The sequence below is a fragment of the Phacochoerus africanus genome, chromosome 15 (genome assembly GCF_016906955.1).
Source record: "Phacochoerus africanus isolate WHEZ1 chromosome 15, ROS_Pafr_v1, whole genome shotgun sequence".
Classification (NCBI taxonomy): Eukaryota; Metazoa; Chordata; class Mammalia; order Artiodactyla; family Suidae; genus Phacochoerus; species Phacochoerus africanus.
The window spans coordinates 41190245-41207014 of NC_062558.1; the positions used below are offsets into that span (position 1 = coordinate 41190245).

Consider the following 16770-nt stretch of genomic DNA (forward strand, 5'->3'; position numbering starts at 1 on the left):
TTAATTAAAATAGTTTTGACTCTAGATTTGACTTCTTACAAAGATGAAGTACAGAGGTTGTTTATTGCCAATCTTCAAGCCGAAGCCAACTTCATGACCTAAGAAATGGAGGAAGAACATTACGTGAGAGCTTTCAGTTCTAGGATAGACAACAGCATTGGGTTCTGTATCTTAGAAGGGAAATTATACACAGCCATGTGGGTTCTTGGGTAAAACCCAACCTTCATTTTCACACTGTATTTCCTGCTTGCTGAAAATAGGCTCTGAAGGTGCTTTTCCTGTTTCCCTCCTGGGCTCTGTGGGTCCAAAACCCACAGGAACAAAACCCAGGCCTGGGGTCAGTGTGGTAGCTCAGGACTGTCACTTAATACCATCTTCATCTTCAGTTTGTCTTTGTCTCTGCACCTTGTAACAGAAGCTTGACCTTTTTAAGGTACAAGAAAGGAACTCCATATGTTGCTTGTCACAATACTAAGAATAAGAATCCAGATGAAACGAGAGTTTCTGTGCTTCCTTGTGCTCATCACCTAAGAAGTCAGAATCACCAGTCATCGGGGGAAGGAGGTTTGCCATGACCGTGTGAACCTGTTGCCTCTCTGGTGCCCAGGACAGGCCTGGGGTGTGGCAGTGAGGGTCCCCAGCTCGAGTGCTGGACAGCCAGGGTTGAGCTCAGCCCTCTCACCAGCTGTGGGGCCTTGGGCAAGTTCTCTGCCTCTCCAGGCCTCGACTTCCTCTTTGGAGAAATGGCTCTTAGGAGGACTATGTGAGCCTCTGCAGAGCACAGGGAACGGGGCCTGGCTAGGCAGCCAGTGCTCCTAAAGCCTCTGCTCCCATACTTGCATCTCAGGGACCTGTAGGAGGCCAGGTGGCCTAGAAGAGAGGCTTAATGTACTTTGTCTCAGGGTCTGGCAATGAGCAGAGAAGTTGCTGAGTGTGCTCAGAGCACTTTATTACAAGTTAGGTCATGACAGCTTCACGAGAAAGTGGACAAGTGTCTGAACAAGTGTTTGAAGCTGACTTCAGTGTTTCCTCTTTCCAAAATAAAGTTTTTTACTCCCCCAACAATTCAGATGCATTGAATGGCAGTCATTTAAAAGCGCCTGTTGGTTAAAAATCATGTGGATGCTGAGATGTGGACTCTGTGCCTGATTTTAAGGAATTTTTTCAGTCCTTTTTAATTTCTGTGGCTTCTTGCATGGAAGTCCTTGTTTCTCTTTCAAGAAGTTAGCAAGATGGAGTTCCCGTAGTGGCACAGCAGAAACAAATCCGGCTAGGAACGATGAGGTTGCGGGTTTGATCCCTGGCCTCGCTTAGTGGGTTAAGGATCCAACGTTGCCATGAGCTGTGGTGTAGGTCGCAGATGCGGCTCGGATCTGGCGTTGCTGTGGCAGTGGCATAGGCTGGTGGCTACAGCTCCAATTGGACCCCTATCCTGGGAACCTCCATATGCCGTGGGTGCGGCCCTAAAAAAGGACAAAAGACAAAAAAAAAAAAGAAGTTAGCAAGATAGGACTTACCGCTGTGATACAGTGGGTTGATGATCTGGCTTATCTCTTTGACGGTGCCAGTTCTATCCCCAGCCCAGCACAGTGGGTTTTAGGATCCAGCATGGCCATAGCTGTGGTATAGGTCGAAACTGTAGCTCAGATTTGATCCTTGACCTGGGAACTTCCAGATGCCTTGTGTGCAGAAAAAAAAAAAAAAAATTAGGAGAATGAAACATATGGTAGTTGAATGACTGCTTTGAAGCAGTGTGGCTATCTTTACATATTGTTTGATAGCTCCATCTGGCTAGTAGTGTATGTCACCTTCATTCATACATGGAGACTGTTTTCATCCGATTGAATGAACTTTCAAGAAAGGATGGGGGGGAGTTCCCGCTGTGGTGCAATGGGAATGATGTCTCTGGAGCACTGAGACACAGATTCGATCCTCAGCCCAACACAAGGGGTTAAGGATCTGGTGTTGCCGTACCTGTGACGTAGGTCACAACTGCAGCTCAGATCTGATCCCTGGTCTGGGAACTCCATATGCCACGGGGCAGCCAAAAAAGAAAACAAACAAACAGACAAAAAACCCAAGAAAGGTTGGGGGCCCTGCATCATCACCAAGTGCTTCCCACTGGTGTGGGATCCATAGCAGGCTGGCCACAGCCTCAGCCCCTTTATTATGGGAATGTAAATGGACCTCTTCTATTCTTGCCTGAGTATTCTTTGTCTCTGAATTATTTTCACTGTCTTTCAATAACCTCTTCAATATTCTTGCAGTTATATTCCCTGCTCAGAGAGGATACACGTAGCTGTTACAGAAATGGCAGCATTATTCCCCAAAGTAAGTCACTCCCTACTAACTTGGTTCAAATCCATTTTAATGAATTGCAAATTTCTTTATGACCTTTATATTATATTCATCTCTTTGTAGCACAGAGGGTTTTAAATATACAAACAGCCATAGAGGGCTTTGAATTATTTTTGTTCTACGTAAGTATTGGTTTGGGTTTAATAAGACAAAGTACAAACCAAACACTAAAAAGCAAACCATTAATAGAATAAAATTTTATCAGGAATATTTCGCCCAAGTGGCCGAATATTTTTCAAAAACTACAATAGCACTCCTGAATGCGCACCGTTAACTACACTGCTTGCGCTTTGACCTTTGAGTCAGAGAATGTCAGCATCCGCCATGCTGTGGGTTGCCAAGCTCTCAGTATGCCCAGCATCCCCAGTGACAAAGTAGTGCACAACAAAACTGCCAGTCACTGTGGAACAGCTCGAGTTGTTTTCCGAAGAGTGCCTGTCCCTGCTCTCGGATGTGCCTGCCCCACAGTTCATGAGGAACGGCTGTGTTTTTCTGTTTAGAAACCCAAGTCTGACATGGTGAGGACTTCCCTCCGCTTACTGACATCCAGTGCCTACCGACTCCAGTCGGAGTGCAAGAAGACCCTCCCGGGGGACCCAGGCCCGCCCACGGACATTCAGCTGGTCACGCAGCAGGTCATCCAGTGTGCGTACGACATTGCCAAGGCCGCCAAACAGCTGGTCACCATCACCACCAAAGAGAACAACAACTGAACTGCGGGGCTGGCCCTTCTGTTTTCTAGGCTTTTCCAAGTCCGGTTTCCAGTTTAGACATGGAACTCTTCTGATTTTTACAGAAACAAACATTTAATGACGTTTAAAACTTTTTAAAAGAAAACTCAGTATTATTTTTGCATGTTTTCTAACAAATTTTCAACTATTAATTTAACCCACTTGCCTTATTTTGTGCCTGTTTGCCCGTTGACTTTCTGACATTTTCTGTTGTGCTGTCCATGACCATCGTGTTGCTGATCCTAGATGTTCAAAAGTATAGCTTCATTGTTAAAAGTTGGTTAGAACTTTTCCTTGCCTTCAGGCTCCTTGCCTCTGGCTAAAACTATAAGTGGGAATTTTAGGGAAACATTCTCTGGAGAGAGTTGGGTTAAAAAAAGGAAAAAAAAAATCCATATCGTCTGTTCCCTATCAAGCATTGTGCAATAAGCAGATTTTCCAGCCTCTCCTGCAGAGACACTGTAACAGTCTCTTTTGGAAGCAGACAGGGCTTTGCTCCATTTCTTTTAACTGTTCATCACATTAGGTGTTCTCTCATCTGATTTTTCTATCCTGCTCTCCTGTCTCTCATTTTTACTGTCATCCAGAAGTCTCCACGGCATCCAGCAAGCACTCACCCTCTGTGTCGGGTCCCTTGGCCGTGTTGTCACGCGTGAGCCAGCACTCGGCCTCACCCCAGGAAGCCAGACCTTTCATTCCAGACATGTGCCAAAGGGGAGCCTCAGTCCCACAGCATAACTCATTTTGTTCCACCCTGTACAGATAGCACTGCCATTACTGTGTGACACAAGACACGATCTGCTCCATGACATTGTGGTGTACTTCTCATCCCAGACTCAGTTGCTCCTATAGCCACGGAAAGCCTTCTCCCACGGCCTGCTTCCAATATCTTGCCCCCTTTAAGGACTTCTCACAAGGTGAGATGCCTACAATATGAACTCGTTTCTCCTCTGTTACCTCACTGGTACTTCACAATCAGACCTCGCCTCTCAAGAGTTCTTTAGAGACTGCTCTAGCAGACTACCACCTATCCCAAAGCCACAAAAAAGTGCAGGTCTAAGTTCTGGAACATGCTGGGGTTGTCTTTTTAAGTGACTGAGAAGAGCTATCTTGTTCTGAAAGCTAAAGCATATTTCTTCCTTGCTCGTAGTAGTTTCGTGTGGGTGTGGACCAGAGGGGCCAGGCGGTAGTGACAGATGAGTGCATCGAGCCAGGTCAGGGGGTGGGGGAGGGGAGGGGAGCCTGCGGCACATCTGTGGGGACAGCAGCTGCCCGACTCCACTCAGGCTGCTGTGTGAAGGGCCTGGGGTCGCCAGTGCTTTGATTTGTCAGGAGACATCAGCTATTTTTTGCACCGTCCCCCCACTTATAAATGAGACTAATCTAAACCTTTCCACAGCACACGTGTGGGTGTGTTGTGGCCTCTAGTGCCCCAGCTCGGTTCTGCCCCAGGACCCCATAAACTATATTATGTGAGGGTCTGGCTTCCCTGGGATTAGCTGGGTTGGCCTCTGAGCCTTACCTGTAATGTGGCCGCCCTCCCCAGGTTAAGTTTCTGGTAGGCCTTGTTTCACTGGTATATTCTGTTCCAGAGTGTTCATTCACACAGGTGAAAAAGTCAAAATAATGAAAGTTGCCTAAAAACATGCCAATTAGCCTGTATTTTCCCAGAACTGTTTGATTCACACATACTTTGTAGCACAACCAAAGGCTGTCGGGAGAAGAGCACCGCCATGGTGTCTGGTTTACTGGTCACTGTGCGTGGCTGCTTCCGCCAGGTTCTGCTGCACTGAGTGGTGTGGGGAAAGGGTCCACATCTCCAGGACTCGTCTGCACAAACCTAAGTGCCCCGCTCTTATTGGATGCCAAGGGGACACCTCCTCAATGGACATCTTCTCCCTTAAGTTCGAGCACCGCGCCAGGACTTTTCTGCATGCTGCATGTGTGAGCTGTCCCTCGTTCCTGCAGACACCTGCTCCCCTGCCTCACCTGCTCCAGCTCCTCAAGAAGGGCCAGGGCAGCCTCCCGGGCAGGATGGGCCTCTGGATAATGAGTCACCTGTGCTGGGAGAAGCGGTGTCTTCCCTTGAAAGCTTGGGACCTGCAGTGGAGGACATTGTTTTGTGCCCCTAGGGAAGGTCAGGGAACGTGGGGACCAACAAAGCATCTCCAGCTGTGAGAAACCACAGAAGTCCGCTCTGTTAACCCACAGTGCCAAAGCTTGGGAAAGACGTTCCCAGGTGGAGGGACATGCGGCGACAGGCGGGCTGAAGGTCGTCCTTCTCATCGAGTGCCCCGTGAGTTCCCTTGGCCCCAGAGGCCAGGGTCAGAGGCCCCCAGGTCCCATCAGCAAATCGCACCTTGTCTGAACAGTTGTTCACCACCTTTTTGCACATGGGTTCCACAGCCTTGCACTAGTGTCCGAGTTCTGTAATGTCTTTTTTTGACCCTGTGTTCTCAAATGCCCCGCGAAGCCAAGAGGGCGGGGGTGCACTTTAGGAAACCGGCACTTGCCAGGAGGAAGACAGTCCCACCCCTGAGCTCCTTGAACCCCAGTCATCTCCTGCCTCGGAATGCAAATAGTTCTTATTTGCCAAAGAACAATGAATTGGGCCCAAAGAGCAAGTATAGCATTTCACCCTTTGGAACTGTAAACGCACAACTCAGGAGCTGTCCTCCGATTCCTCGAGCAACTTAAGCTGCAGAGCCGAGAGTGAGACTGGTGTGGGTCTGTCCTCCACAGCCCTGAGCTCCCCAAGCAGAGTTTTTGTTCTTTCCTTGTCCCGGTTGAAGATCACCTTGGTTTTACAGAAGAAAATGCTGCATAGGAAAAATGAAATGCCTTTTATTCAGATGTGTTTTATCCATGTCACCCACTATCCTGTACTTATTTTTCATGTATGTTGTACATTCTATTCCTGTAATTATTGTACAACCCTTTAAGCGTTGTAAAATCATTTTGGAAATTGTGCCTGCTAGTTATGCAATAAACAGGCTCTATAAGTGTCCCTTGTGGTAATTCTGTGCTTCCCATCAATTAGTTGATGTTTCCAGATATTCAGTCAAAGTCCCGAGAAAGTTCTCCACACAGAAGCCCATCTTTGATAAGAGGCATTATTGACTGTGCTTCCACTGTGGGGGGCTCCGTCAGTTTACAGGGACAATGATCTTTTCTTCCTGTGTTCAACTTTCTTAAAGAAGTCCACCTTCAGGGTATCAGGTGCATGTTTCTCATCATGATGTATTTACTCCTCACATTTGTTTATTTATTTTTAGGGCCACACATGCAACATATGGAAGTTCCCAGCCTAGGGGTCAGATTGGAGCTGCAGCTGCCGCCTACACCACAGCTCGTGGTAACGCCGGATCCTTTAACCCACTGAGTGGGGCCAGGGAGCGAACTGGCATCCTTATGGATACTAGTCAGGTTCATTACCACTGAGCCACAACAGAAACTCCACATTTAATTTTTTAAATTCAGCAAAAGCTGGCCAAGCACAGGTTCTCCTAGTCTCAGCAGGTGATCAGGTGGTAGACTTAGTTCCTTCTCTTGAGGCACCAGGCTTTTACTTTCAGAGCCAGGCTTGTTGAGCAGGTTCCCATGGGGGCCATGGGGGAAGCTGTGGAGTAAGTAGACTTACATGGGGTTCATCAGGGCCACCCACTGTCCCCGACACATGTCCTCCCGACAGGTGACTTGGGACACTTCTCCCAAAGAAATGGGCAGCACGGGTGCCTTTCCAGGTGAGAAGTCAGGAAGATGGAGCAGCCTGTCTCTGTGGTCCAGGTGGTCTGAGGACCCATGGGTCAGACCCAGAGGCAGTCCCCAGGGCAGGGGTTCTCCAGCAAGCCACCGTCAGAACCCCTGGAGGGCCTGTGAAAGAGTCTCCTGTTCAGCTTGAACTCAGCAGCTTTTGGGGCAGGGCCTGGGAGCCTGCATTTCTCACAGGTTTCTTGGAAGCCACCATCTGAGAAGCTGTGCTATGAACCATTTTCGGGTCCCCACCACCGCCACCAAGCAACTCCTTGCCTTCTGCCTTTAGCCATGTTTTCAGGATAATTACAGTTAAAGCTCACATTTATCAGCTATTTACTCTGTGCCAGGCCCTGTACTGGTTCCTTATGTGTATTAACACAACCCTATGAAGCAGGAGGAGTTGTTCCCATTTTACAGATGAGGAAGTTCACACTTGAGATTATGTCCTACACCCAAGGTAGGTGGGGAGTATGTGAGTTATTGTTAGTCTGGTGAGTCTTCCTCTTAATCAGCCAAGGTAGGTTTTCATGACCCCAGTGGGGTCTGTGACTGAGGAGCTCAGAGAACGTGGCCTTCATGTGGAGGTGCAGCCCAGGGCCGCTGCATCACTGAGGCTCTACATGAGAGGTGATGTGAGACTATGTGAATAAATGGCCATATTGAATAATTGGGCACAGTCATCTTGTGCCCATAAAATGTGTCTCACCCTTGAGCCCCAGGCACTGGGCCTCCTCCATCGTTTGTCGAATGACTGACTGACTGGTGAGACCATCCACCAAGCACCATGAGCAGCACTTTCCCACCCATGGGGTTGTACACAGGTGGCCTCACCACAGGAACAGCTCAGGGTCCATGATAGGTTGTGAGGCTTCAGGAGCCAGTCCCTGTGGCCCAGAGACACCAGGCAGAGGTGGCCATGGAGCTAGAAGCCAGAGTCACACGAGGTGGGATGGACTTCCTCACAGCTTTATGGGGCGTGTGGCAGCTCACTGCAAAGCGGGTCCCTGGGGAGGGGCCACTGGGGACAAGGAGAGGTGTGGTGAAGTCCTGCTGTCCTGCCCCACTGCCACCTTCCCTCCCCCACACCCAGGCCCTTGCTTGAAAGCACAGCTTTCCTAACTTCTCAGCCCACTTCCCACCTCAATCCAGCTTCTCACCCTCCCAGCACCTTCCCTTCTTGGGACTCTTTCCCCCTTCAGGTCCCTCCTCCCCATCAGCTCTGTGTCCTGCTCCTGCCCTTGGCCAGCTCTCTACCCCTTTCCCTTTCAGAACCTCAAGTAATTACCCCTCCCCTGGCCTTGGCCTCTTCTCAGTCATGTCAGCCCCCCACCTCCCCTAGGTCTTGCTCTCCTCTGGAGCCCAGAATACATTACAGACAGGTTTTGAAATCTAACTTGGCACTGAGGACCTTCAATTGCCTCCTAGTGCCCCTTGCCCCACACCTGGATCTCTGCTCCCCTCTGGCTCTGGAGGCCCTCCCCTCCCAGGACTGCAGTCTTTGAGTGCTTCCCACCCCTCTATCCCGGCCCTTCCCCACCAGAGCGCCTGAGTTCATAGAGCACTCATTGTCTGCTTTCACTGGGCCAGGCGAATCTCTGCAAATACCAACTGAAACAATGCATTTTGCAGATGAGGAAACTGAGGCTCAGCCCTGGGAGCCCAGTTAGTGATGGTGGAGCGAGTCAGAGCATGGGCCCGTGCTCTTAAACTTGGGGCTCTTACGGGCACAGTGAACCATCCAGGATGAGGGCTGGAGGAATGTGGCTGATGACAGACGTTCTGGAAGTGTAAGTAGAAGAGGGCGCAGAATGGCCAAGACCAGGACAGAGGTAAGCTGGGAGGGAGACAAGGAGGCCAGGATGCTGGCCTCTCTCTGTGTGGTCCTCTGCCTGCTGGGGGCATGGGGTCTTAATGCTGAACACCTGGGTGGCCAAGTTTGTGTTTTGTCTTCCGATTCCTTATTTTTGCCGCAAGTATTTTCATCCTTGCTGTCTATTTCAAATCAAGACATTTGGTAACTGCTGCTCAAATCAGACTCTGATCTGAAGGAGGACGTTGCCCAATTCAGCTGTTTTAACCATTCAAGGACCTCATACATCCTGCATGGCAGGCAGATAGGACCAGGTCAGTCTGCTGCTGGAAGCAGAATCAGAGGAGCCCCCACCTCCAAGGAGAGAGGGAGCCTGGCTGTGGAGGGGGAGTGCAGCCTGAATCTGGCGTCCTTCTTCATATGAAAACAAGGTGAAAAATCCTGCCAGTCCAGAGATAGGGTCACTTCCCCTACCGGATGGTTGTTTACTGGGCAGGGGAAGGGGGCGCTATCCTCTTGGCAGGAAAATAGGTCCATTTGAGCTTCATGCTTTCTGTCTGTATCTCTGTCTCTCTGTATCTGTCCATCCTCATATCTCCATTCTCCACTTTTTCACAGTTGAAGAAATGGCCCAAAGTGGGGTCACTTGGCTTCTCAGTGACGGGGTGTCAGGACTAGAACCCGGACCAGCTTGGGCCACAGCCTCCACCACCACCCCAACCCCCATGAAACTCCAAGCACAGAAATATGTCTTGCATCCATGCGAAATTAGAAAGTGGCCCCTATGTACCCGCTTGCAGGCTGCCTGGGTCCCTCCTTCCCTAGACTTGAGTGCTAATCAAAACACGTCTTTGCTTTTGGCTGAGCACCAGTGTGCACCCCTTCTTAAGTAAGAGCTTCATTTTTGCCTGGTTTTGAACATGTGATGAGAGCCACTGATGTATGTGTTTCCTCTTTCAACACTGTGAGCTTCAACTAGGTCAATGTGCAGTCTTCACGGACTGTATCCACTGTAAATTATTTATCTGATACTTTATTGATGGCTGTTTGAGTTATTTTTAATTTTTGGCTCTTATGGAAAAAAAAAAACCTGTCTTTGAAAAGTATATCTTCTGGTTCATGTATGATACCTTTCTGAAGGATGTGTAACTCCCGGGCCATCTCCAAACTGTAACGGTTCCAAAGGGTTGTAGGAGCAAAACACAAGATTTCCCCTCATTCTACATCTTCATCAACAGTGGTATAGTAAGCCTTTTAATGTTGCCAATTCACTGGGCTTGTGGTAGTGTCTCAGAGTTTTAAGTTGCATGTTTCTGATCCATCATTTAGGAATTCGGTGGTGTGTTTTTCCATGTTTATTATAGCCATCAGATTTCCTCTTTGCTGCAGTACCTGTTTAAGTGTTTACCTATTTTTCATTAAGTGCTGGGTTTTTGTTTTTTGTTTGTTTTTAGGGCTGTGGCATATGGATGTTCCCAGCCTAGGGCTCGGTTTGGACCTGCATCTGCCAGCCTACTCTGCAGCCACAGCAACGCGAGATTTCAGCCGTGTCTGCAACCTACACCACAGCTCATGGCAACGCCAGGTCCTTAACTCACTGAGTGAGGCCAGGGATCGGACCCACAACCTCATGGATACTAGTCAGGTTCATTACCACTGAGCTACAACAGGAACCCCTCTTCATAGGGATTTTTTTAAATGTTCTGAACATTTTGTAATTTATCTGTGTTACACACATCTTTGCCCATTCTATGGGTACATCTGTCTTTCAGGTGTCTTTTGAAGATAAGCTTCTTAAACAGATTTACCAATATTTTCCTTATGGTTAGTATGGTTAGTATTCCTTGGGTCTATTATGTCTTACTTTGAGATAATCATAGACTCACAAAATAGTTGCAAAAACAGGCCCCTGTGCCCTTCGCTCAGTTCCCCCCAGTGGTGACATCTTATGTAGCATAGTTTCAAAATCCGATGTTGTCACAGGCCTTAATTCAGATGTCACAGATTTTGTGTGTGTGTGTGTAGTTCTTGCCATTTTATCACAGTCAGTTCCTGTCAGCATGTGACGATACAAACCTGCTGCATTATCAGACACCTCCCTCCTGCTGCCCCTTGAGTCACACCTGTCCCCTGTTCACCATGTGAACAGACCCTGGCAACCCAAGTCTGTTCTCCATCACGTTATCCTTTCAGGAAAGTCATGTATATGGAACCATACAGCATGTGACCTTTTAAGATTGGCCTTTGCACACAGCATAATACCCATCCAAGTTGTTCAGAGACCAAGGTCCTGGAAAGGGGCCCCAGAAACCACCCCAGGACTGTGCCCTGACCAGAAACCTTCCACATCTGTATTTGGGAATGGGTCCTTAATTTTTCCTACCAGAGGGAGGGAAGAGTTTCAAGGAACAAAAGTTGGGTTGTTTAGTTGTGGTTTGTCTTGGAGGTTGTTAATTATCTAGTATTTGCCTTTTTCTTTGCTTTAAAAAAAAATAACATTTCTCCCTCATTTCAAAGGTTATATAAACATTCTCTGTGGAAAATACAGAAAAGCACTCAAAGGGAGAAATACTCATGACCCCAACTTTTCAAAATACTCACAAAGTAATATTTTATTTCCTTAAAAACGGAACTGTGTAGGAGTTCCTGCTGTGGTGCAATGGGTTAAGGATCCAGCATTGCTGCAGCTATGGTGTAGGTCGCAGCTCCAGCTTGGATTCAATCCCTGGCCCAGGAACTCTCATATGCTGCAGGGGTGGCTAAAAAAGAAAAGAAAAAAAAAAGAGAAGGAACTATGTAAGTACTGCTTTTGAACAACTTTCTAACACAGTATGAACATTTCTCCAGAACTTTCAGAAAATTTTAAGCATTCCATTTCATTTTAATACACTGGATAATATCCTAAACTCAAACTCCTAGTGTTGGGCATCTAGGGTTATCAATTTTTGCTACTCTAACTAATGCTATGAGGAACATCTTTGTACTAATCTGATTGTTATTTATACTCCTGGGTTAGGAGGCAGCATGGTGCATTGAGGAAGGGCTCCTGGGGGGCCAGCCACTATGGGGCCTGGTAGCCAGGGAAGGATTTGGATTTTGGTCCTAAATGCAGAGGGACACCATTGAAGAAGGTGCAAGATTTTCATTTCAGGTGTGTATTTGTGAAAGATCCGAAGGATGGAGAAAAAGTGAGGTGGATGCATGATTTCAGACAAAAGTTACTGGTAGCCAGGAAAGATAGAGGGACTCAGAGATTTCAGGTCAAAGTAGCAGGACTCAGTGTCATGGGGTCTGGCCCAGCAGCAGGCAGGATGGATGGTGGTGCCGTTCACTTATCCGAGAACACTGGAGAAGGGCCAGATGTTTGTTGCTGTAGTTTTGTTTAATGATGGGCATTTAGGAGAGCACATTTGATTATTCTTATTGTGCTGGGTTCGAGGCATCTCTGGGACACACAGTGGCCATGTTAGCATGCTAGTACCCAGGACCAGAGACCCAGAAGTAGGAGTCAGGACCAGAGACCCTGGTCCAGGAGTTAGTGATGTGCAGATGGCACTGGATGCCAGAGACCTAGCTCACCTCACCTAGGAAGGGCCTGTGTGGTGAGGAGAGGCCTGAGCCTGAAAGTCCCTCAGCACAAGTGCCCAGAGAACCCCAGTTGTATCATCAAGAGCATCTATGGGTTGTTGTAAGCCAGGATGTTCAGTTTGTCTCAGGAGTGGCAAGCCAGCAGCATGAATGACAGTACCACACGGCTTATGTAATCTCACACATGCGGATGGGGCGCACCCACATGCCAGTGTTCTCTGCCATAAATGTTTCTAATACAGAAATGGAAGAGTGGGTGTTTCAGAGAGAAAAAAAAGGAACAAAAGGGAACTGCAGTCTTTTGTTGTTGGTACTGTTTGACCGTGTCGGCGTGTGGGACGTTCCCAGGCCAGGGATCAAACCCACACCACAGCAGCAACCCAAGCTGCTGCAGTGACAACACTGGATCCTTAACCTGCTTCACCACAGGAGGACTTGGAACTGCAGCCTTTTAAATTTGTTAATAACCAAAGTAAAACGAGAGGAAAATGGCTAAAGCACTACAAAGACTGCATTACAACGTAAAATAAGACTTTCCCATCATTATCACTGTAAGGTTGAACTAGTCCTTCTTCTAGCTATCTAAATAGAGAAAAGCTTGAAAATGTGCAATACAAGTTATATGTCAATACAGTTATAGAAACACTTTTTAAAAGAAAAAAAAAGGGAAGCCAAATGAGGATGGATAAATATTTACACAATAAACTATGTATAGCAGTGAGAATAAATAGATTATAGCTTTATGTTTAAAAAAAGTCAAAACCATAAAAATAACATTTAAAAGAATAGAAATCATTCCAGTATTTGCTTTCAGATCATATTGGAATTAAACTGGAAAAAGCAGGTTGTTCCCTGGTGGCTCAGTGGGTTAAGGATCTGGCATTGTCACTGTTGTACAGTTACACCTGTGGTGCAGGTTTGATCCCTAGCCTGGGAACTTCTGCATGCCACAGGTGTGGCTAAACAAATAAAATAAACTAGAAAAATCAGTAACATACTTCTAAATTTAAAAAAGAAGCTTGACACATAAGTCAAAGAAATCTCAAGAGACATTTTTAAATATTTTGTATAGAAATTCCCTTTGTGGCTCAGTGGTAACAAATCTGACTAGTATTCATGAGGATGCAAGTTTGATCCCTGGCCTCGCTCAGTGGGTTAAGGATCCAGCGTTGCCATGAGTTGTGGTGTAGGTCGCAGACACTGCTCGGATCCCACATTGCTGTGGTGTAGGCCAGCAGATGCAGCTCTGATTAGACCTCTGGCCTGGGAACCTCCATATGCCATGGGTGCGGCCCTAAAAAGTAAAATAAATAAATAAATAAAATAAGTAAATATTTCGAACTAAATGAAACTGAAAACATACCTGACCAAAATTTGTGGGAATTGAATGAATACATAAGAAAAGAAAACCGTCTGACTTTGGTGGGGATGTGGATGATGAGGGAGGTTATACCCGAACCAGGGGTGGGGGGTATATGGGAAATCTTGACCTTCTACTCAATTTTTCTATGAGCCCGAACTGCTCTAAAAAAGTCTTAAGAAGTTAATTTTTAAAATCACATGCTTATATCCTTTGAGGTAGATATTTTTCCTATCTTTTAGAACTTTTGAGTAATCATAAAATTAAGTTATAAATACTCCTCTAAAGTGAGGACAGGACAATGTTAGACTCTCTAAAATAAAACGCCATATGGCTTCTTGGCTGAATTCCGCCAAGGTCAGCAGGTACTGCTAATGCTAATGCTTTTGAAGGCACTACCATGATGTTTTTATTTTTTATTTTTATTTTTTGTCTTTTTTAGAGCTGCACCCACAGCATATGCAAGTTCTTAGGCTGGGGTGGGGGGGGCAGTCCAGTCAGAGCTGTAGCTGCTGGCCTACACCACAGTTCACAGCAACACCGTATCCTTAACCCAGTGAGTGAGGCCAGGGATCGAACCCGCATCCTCATGGGTACTAGTCGGGTTCGTTACTGCTGAGCCTCGAGGGGAATTCCATGATGCTCTAAATTTTATGAAAACTGAAAACTACCTAACTGTGCATATTGTGAAAAATATTCTTTATATTCATAAGGAAATAGGGAGGTACTGAATATAGTTATTGCACAAATGGTTCTTTCATTCCCCCATGTTATAACTGGCTCTGTGCCTGCCATGGACAGCTGTTCATCTGTGCACTTGTTTGATGCCTGTCCTTGTTCCTGTTCAGCTCTGTAACTTCCCCAGGCCTAGCAGCACATCCTCCCAAGAGAGAATATGTGCTGAGTGAGCAAAGAGAGTGAAAGTAGTTTACATGCAGAACACATTAGTAGTGGCTTCAACACCATCTGTTCTAAAGGAATTGAACCTTGCAGAAGAATCAGCTGTAGAATGATCTATAAATCATAATTTTATAGTAAGTAGAAAAAAGTGCTTAGGGTAGTTCCCACTGTGGGGCAGCGGAAATGAATCCGACTAGGATTCATAAGGATGTGGGTTCGATCCCTGGCCTCGCTCAATTGGTTAAGGATCTGGCGTTCCTGTGAACTGCGGTATAGGTCACAGACCCAGTTCAGACATGGTATGGCTGTGGTACAGGTCAGCAGCTGTAGCTCCAATTTGACTCCTAGCCTGGGAGCTTTCATATGCCATGGGTTCAGCCCTAAAAAGGAAAAAAGAAAAAAGTGCTTAAAAATAAAAACCAGTAGGTTAAGGATCCGGCATTGCCGTGAGCTGTGGTATAGGTTGCAGACGCAGCTCAGATCTGGTGTTGCTGTGGCTGTGCCGTAGGCCAGCAGCTGTAACTCTGATTCTACCCCTAGCCTGGGAACCTCTGTATGCTTCAGGTATGGCCCTGAAAAGCAAAAAGAAAAAAAAATGAAAATAAATACCAATAGGAGTTCCCAGGTGGCTCAGTGGGTTTGATCCTGGACCCCAGAAGTTCTGCATGCTGTGGGCATGGCCAAAATAATATTTAAAAAACCCGGAGTTCCCGTTGTGGCGCAGTGGTTAACAAACCCGACTAGGAACCATGAGGTTGCGGGTTTGGTCCCTGCGCTTGCTCAGTGGGTTGATGATCCGGCGTTGCCGTGGGCTGTGGTGTAGGCTGCAGACGCGGCTTGGATCCCGCGTTGCTATGGCTCTGGTGTAGGCCGGTGGCTACAGCTCCGATTGGACCCCCAGCCTGGGAACCTCCATATGCAGCGGGAGCAGCCCAAGAAATAGCAAAAAGACAAAAAAAAAAAAAAAACCACCCCAATATATGTGCATATACAGCCACAAGACAATCAATATATATAAGCTAAGAAGAGTCTGTGCTATGCTAGAAATAGTAGGAGAGTGGAAGCTCTCAATCTGGAACAAAGATCGAGGCCCAGTTTAGAGAGGAAACATTTAAATATATTAGGGTAGAGAACCAGTATAATTTTTAATGCTAATAAGATTACCGCCAGGCTTCAAAAACAAAAAAATTCAGAGAAATAAAAAGCATTCCAGAAATATGTGAGTGACTATTTACCAGGCATTCTGTCCACATTGATTCTACCTTGGAGTTCAGACAATGTATGACTGCTAATAATTCCCTGTGGTTTACTCAAAAGTTTCAGTGGAAATGAAAGGAGAGACAGTACCACTTTCACAAGGAAAATGAATGTAGCCTAGAAAATGTGACCAGTCACAGAAAATATCTAAACCTGTAAGAGGTGTAGATTAAATCAATGAAAACCTATCATTCTATACAACCCACTTTGCAACAATTAACCAAAGCAACAGTGACAAAGCTTGGAAGCAACGCCGTCAAACAAATATTATATTTCACAATTAATGAACATCTGAAACAGGGGCAGTAAAAATGAATACACTTAATGAAAGTAGTGCTCAGGGGATCACAGCCAAAGAAATTTAAGACAAGAAAATGAAAAACAGATTAAGGGATGTAGTTTTGCAGCTCAATTTGTTTTTACAGCACAATGGAAATGAAAGGTAATGTAGCCCTTAGACTTGGGATTTTTTAATAAACTCTGTTTTTAATAACCTGGAACACAGGCCTGTAATTAGCTGTAACTTACTGAGATGTGGAATATTGAACACAATATAATGAAAACTGAAACCTCAGTGGAAGAATATGAAAAAAATACAAGTCATAAAAATATGATTATTGCTGCAAGGAACTTACTGCTATATATAGAGCTTAACCTAGAACTATGTCACATTGATAGAACAGTGGGAAGAGAAATTTTTGGCCGATCTTGGTTAAGTCTAATCTAGTTTCTTCAGGTTCAGTGCCCCTCCCTCTGGGCACATAAATCCCAGAAGGCAGCACACCGCCGAGCCCTTCCCAAGACACTAGAGGTCCAAAGTGTCATGCCAAAAGGTTAGACCTGTGGAGGTCACCTTTTGAGGCCCAGTTACACACATAATGGGATCACACACACACCCTGCACTGCTCTGTGGAAATTTTACCAAAAATTCTTAAGGGAGGAAAGACTCGTTTCTCACCACCTGTCCAGAAAGCATCCATGGATGACATCAGACTGTCTTAGGGTTCATA

The 16770-nt window shown here is 46.3% G+C and overlaps 1 protein-coding gene across 10 annotated transcripts in view; it reads left to right on the forward strand.

Moving 5' to 3' along the window:
• Nucleotides 1–6096, forward strand: part of GIT2 (GIT ArfGAP 2) — a 55590-nt gene extending 49494 nt beyond the window's left edge. For all 10 annotated transcript variants that reach the window (XM_047760106.1, XM_047760096.1, XM_047760099.1 and 7 more), the window contains 2 exons: nucleotides 2268–2331; nucleotides 2859–6096. In XM_047760106.1, coding sequence (XP_047616062.1) covers nucleotides 2268–2331; nucleotides 2859–3071 — 277 coding nt within the window. In that variant the 3' untranslated portion in view covers nucleotides 3072–6096. The remainder of the gene's footprint in view (nucleotides 1–2267; nucleotides 2332–2858) is intronic.
• Nucleotides 6097–16770: the final 10674 nt, after the last annotated feature.